Source organism: Drosophila ananassae, assembly GCF_017639315.1.
Source record: "Drosophila ananassae strain 14024-0371.13 chromosome 4 unlocalized genomic scaffold, ASM1763931v2 tig00000061, whole genome shotgun sequence".
NCBI lineage: Eukaryota > Metazoa > Arthropoda > Insecta > Diptera > Drosophilidae > Drosophila > Drosophila ananassae.
Window position 1 is genome coordinate 2,536,419 of NW_025319038.1, and position 6,521 is coordinate 2,542,939.

Below are 6,521 nucleotides of genomic sequence, written 5' to 3' on the forward strand. Positions count from 1 at the left end.
TGTATTTTTGCCTCAAATAAAAACATTGAACTTTGATTGAAATTGAATTGTAGAATAGTTTCTTTATTTGGCCGCTGTCAAAAAATATTAATAGCTCAACATTTTGTTAATTATCGTGATCAGCATTAAAAGTGCCACTAAAACACCGTTGTTTTTGTTGCCTCAAAGTTGCATTTAAATTTTAATTGCACAATGCAATCGGGAGCTGAAGCTACTGCATCTGCTGCGTCAAGCCGTGAAAGGATGCTGCGGAGACTCACAGGGGTGAAATGCCAAGAAATGGAGGTACTGCATCGAAATGTCAAGGCTGCGATGCAGACCGACGATTCTTCTATTCTGACCCTCGAGTCTATGGAGAAGCGTCTGTGCGATCGCTTCACCACGCTGCAGGTGGAATTGGAGGAGCTAAACTACAGCGAGATCGGGAGCGATTTATATTGGCGGTTCTCTCAGCTGGCTACGGACGTGCACGTTGACATCCAGGTGGAGGTTGCCAAGCGTTCCATGAGAGTTGCTGCGCCCTCTACGCTTTTGGATGCTTCCAGTGGTGCTGGGATTTGCTCCCTCATTGCCCCCGTTACCAATGCCAACATTTAGCGGCGGCTATGTCGAGTAGCCGATTTTCTGCGCCCTATTTAGGACAACCATTGGCAGTCACCCGCACTTGGCCAAGATGGAGAAGCTCAGGTGGCTCAAAGTAGTGTTCTTGTCCACCCCCAAATTTTTCGTCCGTGGCAAATCAGGAGCCTTTCTTCCTTGTCGAGCGCTACTTAACTCCGGCTCACAAGTTCATCTTATCACATCACGGCTGGCCAGCCAACTTCAGCTTTGAGACGCTGAATTCACTACGGATGGAGCATCGGTTAACGTTTGCCTGAAGTCACGCCTATCCACGTATTCTGTGTACATTGAGGCAACTGTGGCGTCTCACATCATCCAACTGGAAGGTTCCCGCCAATGTGGTTCTAGCTGATCCGAACTTTCACAGAGAAAACCTCGTTTAGCCGTCTCATGTAAGATGATTCCTGCTAGCTCCGCAAACTCTTTTGACGATCGACACCATTATCTTCTCCACCATTTCTGGGAATTGGATGCCTGCACTGCGCCTACCGTTCAGGCTACTAAGGAGGAGTTCGATTGCGAGGCCCACTTCGTCATAGACCACGTCCGTCTTGAATCAGGTGCTCATTCAGTTCGCCTTCCAATCAAGCACAGTGTGGAGCTGTTAGGGGAATCGGTTCTATTCTCTTCAGTGCAAGCTGGATTTGGGATCTGGGTCACATGTCTCTAGTGCCGCAGGAATTGCGAGGTAAGTGCCAGTATTTCCTTCCCCATCACTGCGTCCTGAAGGATGACAGTTCCACTACTAAGCTGAGAGTTGTGTTCGATGGTTCGGCTGCTACATCCTCTGATTATTCCCTCAATGATGTCCAGATGTCCGGCCCCGTGATTCAACCTAAGCTTTTTCACACATTGCTTCGGTTTCGGTCTCACCATCCTCTGGGGAGATTCTATCCATGATGATGTGATGGTTTTTAAGCTAGAAACCGTGACTTATGGCACTAAGCCAGCGTCTTTTCTATCTGTTCGCTCAATGCACCAGCTGGGTAAGGATGAAGGTGCCAGGTTTTGGAAGGAGTACCCGAAGGTGATTGAGAGTCATACTTAAAATTTGACGATGGCAGTCCGTTCACAAAGACTCTTGGATTAGCATGGGATCCTTCTGCTGACCTTCTGCTGTTTTCCTTTGAAGCTCTTTAGCCCACCGCCACACCAACCAGAGATCTATACTATCTTCCGTCGCTCGGTTTTATGACCCGATGGGCTTGGTAGGTCCTGCCGTCACCAGGCCAAGGATCCTATTGCAGAAGCTGTGCCGAGAAAATTTGTCATGGGATGAAAGCCTTCCCCAATCCCTTATCTCCGAGTGGTTGCAAATCTGTTCCAGTTTTGACCAAACTCAGCGAATTAAGTTTCCTCGTTTAGTCATTCCCTGCCAAGAAAGGCTGGAGTCCTCGGATTCTGGGACGCTAGCTTGGAGGCGTATGGAGCTTGCGTGTACGTATTGTCAGGGTGTGATTTTCAGGGTCTGATTGTCGGCTATTATGCTCAAAGAGTCGAGTGGCACCCATTAAAACTCAGACAATACCGTAGCTAGAACTATATGGAGCTGATTTACTAGCAAGACTGATGGCTGAAGTTTCTGATCTTGGAACATATAAAGGAGATTATTATTGTTGGTGTCACTCGTTGGTTGCCCTATCCTGGATTCAAGATGAACCTGCTCGATTTAAAGTGTTTGTTTCTAATCGCGTCTCTTCCATACAGGAGCTCACCAAGGCAATGAAATGGCGTTATGTTCCTACTGCTTTTAACCCAGCCGATCTACTGTCAAGAGGTTCTTTTCTCACTAAGCTATTAAACTCCCAGGTCCCAAGGCCCTCCATTTCTTCGTGGTTCCAAATATGATTGGCCCTTCGCTATTGTGGCCGAAAAAGCAACCATCGAACTTCGCGCCAGGACTTTATTAGCTACGACTCCACCCAGGGATATCGCCGCTTGCCAAAGTTTGCCAACTCGTTTCCCTCCCTGCAGAGAGTGTTCGCCTACATTTACAAATTTTGCCGCCGCATCCGTCACGAAGAGATTTCTGTCCGTTTCAAGACCGTTTCAAGGGTTTTGAACAAACCCATATGCTGTTTTCGCGCTAAGACTCGTCTACTGCAGCATGTCATGGCTGATCATCCGACCGAGAGAGTTGAAGGATTCCAAAGTTTTGATGTCACAGGTGTGGATTGTTGTGGACCGTTTTTCTACAAAGCAGAGTCTCGGAATAAGAGCCCTATTAAATGTTATGTGAGCGTATTCATCTGCTTCAGTACGAAGGCAATCCATTTGGAGTTAGTCAAGGATCTTTCCACCGCTTCGTTTCTGAGCGCCCTCCAACGGTTTATGTGTACGCGACATAAACCCAGACAGATATGGTCGGATAATGCCACCAATTTTGTGGATGCCAAGAATGAGCTTATGGAGTTGAAGCGAAGATTTCTCAGCCACGATCACCAGGCTTCTCTGCACGATTTTTGCCTGTCGGAGTCTATCGAGTGGCGGTTTATTCCTCCACGCTCTCCCCATTTTGGCGGTCTGTGGGAAGCAGCAGTAAAGACGACGAAACACCTCCTTTATCGGGCAGTTAGTCCCGCAGTTCTTGGCTTCGAGGAATTTAGGACTTTGCTGTGCCGCATAGCCTCAATCATTAATTCTAGACCCCTTGCGTCGATTTCAAAAAATCCTGCGGACCTAGATGTGCTAGCTCCGGCTCATTTTCTAATTGGCGGGCCGCCTTCAACGTTCATCGAACCGGACCTTACTGCCGTAAACTTCAATCGTCTGGATGGGTGGCAGAGAGTCTCCTTCTTGCAGCATGTTTTCTTGTGAAATTTGTGTCTCCTGCCTCTCAAGGATTCTATTGAAGATCCAGCCTTCAACAGGGGGAGAATGTTGAGCCAAGCAGCCAAAGGCGAAGCTATGTAAAATACCGGGTTTATCAGCAGTTCTGTTTTTGTTTATTTCTCCCTCGATCGCATGCGCTTTGGGGAGCTTTTTTGTAGAGCTTCTGCACACTAGCACATCTTGCATTTGTGTGCGTTCCCCCGCCTTGCCTCTTGCCAGCGAAATGATAAACAAATGCATTGTTCTGAGTTTCTATTGCTAAGCTTTGATTTACTCGTATTTTTGGCACTAACCTCAGCGGTTGCGAGTTTGGTTAGATTGAACCCTCAAATAAAAACATTGAACTTTGATTGAAATTGAATTGTGGAATCATTTATTTATTTAGCCGCTTTTAAAAATATTAATAGCTCAACAGTGAGAGAGAGATTGAGAGTGAGTATCTTTTTGTGGTAAAGATAGAAATGTCGTATAAACGTGTTAAATTTTCATAGCCAGATGATAAAAATAAAAAGGAGTGAACAATATCGATCTTTTCGATATTGTATATTAAAAAAAATTTTAATATACTTAATGGGTCCAATTTAACCCTCAAATAAGCTTCTTGACAAACTCAATTATTATAGATAAGTGAAGCTTATATAATAAGATATATAATAAGCTTGGACGCAGAAGCTTTTTTCAAAACTCCCAAAAGGGCGCTACAACTTACAAGAAAGCGCATGAGAGAGAGACAAACAAAAATTAAAGTTGATAACACGCCGCTATAAATAAAATCTGTATTTCAAACAAGAAAGGAAAGCTAACTTCGGGTGGAGCCGAAGTTTATATACCCTTGCAGTTGAGTCGCAGTCCGCTAAATGGCGAAACGCATCTTATATTATTAGATATATAGCGGATCGTATTTAGTCGGCCAATCCTTATGAAATTTGGCAAATCGAATTATTTTCCCAAAAGAGGAATCCATTGAAACTCCCATCCTTCTAATTTGAAAAAAACGAAGTTATGGCATTACCGATCAATCAGTTTTATGGCAGTTATAGGATGTAGTCGACCGATCCCAGCGGTTCCGACATATATAAACCCCCAAACAAAAGAAAGATATGTGCAAAGCTTCAAGTGGATAGCTTCAAAACTGACAGACAGACATGTTTATATCGACTCCGCAGGTGATCCTGGTTCCCCGGCTCCGCCCGAAGTTAGCTTTCCTTTCTTGTTATGTATGGATTTAAAAACAAAATATTTTCGTTGCATTTGTTTGTATGTAATGGATAGTACAATAATTTCAGTAGGAAAGCAGAACAGAAAAAATCGTCATTTTGGACAACGATTGAAAAAAAAAGATTTCATTTTGGGTGGAGGGCGTGTTAAAATTGTGCCACTAATTTAATCTGCATGGGTTTTATAGTCTACCCGCAAAATATCTCTACCTGTTAAAGTCGCTGAGATCCACGCTTGGCCACGGATAGACGGACATGGCTATACCGATGATTCCATCTCCCTCTTACATACAAAAAGTCTTAGCTCTTGTATTTTTCGATTGAAACGTATGATTGTCGCGTTAAACTTTGAAAAATTGCCCTATATGTGTCGTAGAATAGTAAATGTGCCCACGGTATGTGATTGGAATAGGATGGTTGGCTTGACCACTATACAAGCGTGTACGGCGTTGTCGCTTGTCAGTTCTAAGAACGCAGTGCAGCCGAGGAAGATGAACATACTCTGCTGCTGAGTATGGTTTGACCTTAGGGGCGTAGACAGATATGGAGATGTAGTTTGCCAATCTAAAAAAAACTACTGGCATTTGCATTGCAAGGGCAGTTGAAGACCCAAACGGACGGATCTGCTTTGCCTACTGGTTGTGTCACTGATTGTGTCATTTGTCAGCGTTGGAAGTGCAAAACCGAAACCTGATGTAAATAATTAAAAGCATGCAGACTCCAAGGGCGCTGAACTCTCTTCTTGGTGTACCACGGTGGACCTAATCTGTGCTAATAACGTTCTCCAAGGCAGTAATCTGGTGATAGCCCTAAGTAAGGTTTGAGAAGGTACCGCATCACAGGGGCTTTCACAAATATGATCCGCCGAACTTACATGGGCGCAATTCAAGGAACTGTTTGTGCAACGTTTGGTTCCAATTCAAAATGCTGCTGGTATGGTTTTGAACATGTTAAACGGTCGCCCAAAACCAGAAGAAGGCTTCGCTGAATACGGCAGTCGTATTCTTACCACGCATATGTGAAAATGAAAAGTTGGATGAAAGGCCAAGGAGTTGGAGGAAATAGCCGTGTTTGTATCATTGGCTCACATGGCACAAGTGGACAGCAAGTAGGCGCGCTGGATTTTCACTACCAATGCAAAGTCTCACAATGAGCTTCAACAACAATTACAGGCACACTTATTCACGAAGCGCGGCATGGAAGACGATGCCACTGGTTCGGACCGCAAGAAGTTTAAATTTTCTTCGGTGATGAAATGCAATTACTATGGAATGGCGTGGCATAAATATGACGAATGTCTTACTCATTGGGAGAAGGTCCACAGTAAGGGAAAAACATGTCATGTGCAAACGATCGATCTGGCGTATAATGCTTCACATGTGATGAAATTTGACATTTTTCAAATGCATTTCCTAAAGACCGTTCAGGTGGAAGCGAACAAAGTTACGAGTAACGTGAAGATAAAATCTGCTCCTTAGCACCACCATAAAAATATTGAATATAAGAATAAATATGTTGTAAAATTAAATTGAATAAGTAATGACGTAATTTATACCACAAAACAAGTTTTATGTTATATAATTATTGATCAATTTTTTTATATTTTTTACATGTAATCTTAGACAAGTATTTAAAATGTGTTGGTCGATCGTGAAATTCTTAGCTAGGGTTTCGGCATAACTATCGATTCAGATAAATTTAAAATTTTCAAAACAAATAGGGTAGATGTAACGACTTTTACAGATTACGAAAATTCTGTCAACTCTGATACTGGTTTAGAACATCTTAAAATGCTACTCTGATTGGTTTATCAGTGGGATACCAAAAACTCTAGTCTAGACAGGGCGGCTG

General features: G+C 43.5%; 1 protein-coding gene across 1 annotated transcript; it reads left to right on the plus strand.

Moving 5' to 3' along the window:
• The first annotated feature begins 312 nt into the window (after positions 1–312).
• On the plus strand, positions 313–3,438 carry LOC123257774. Its single transcript, XM_044717753.1, has 2 exons — positions 313–390; positions 2,713–3,438. The coding sequence occupies exons 1-2, from the start codon at positions 313–315 to the stop codon at positions 3,436–3,438; spliced, it is 804 nt and encodes a 267-aa protein (XP_044573688.1).
• The last annotated feature ends 3,083 nt before the right edge of the window (positions 3,439–6,521 follow it).

Excerpts from the sequence above, each read along its gene's own strand:
- LOC123257774 (XM_044717753.1), top strand. The coding sequence starts at position 313 with ATGCAGACCGACGATTCTTCTATTCTGACCCTCGAGTCTATGGAGAAG. Across the intron at positions 391-2,712 it reads ATCGCTTCACCACGCTGCAG|ACTCGTCTACTGCAGCATGT; the intron begins GTGGAATTGGAG and ends TTTCGCGCTAAG.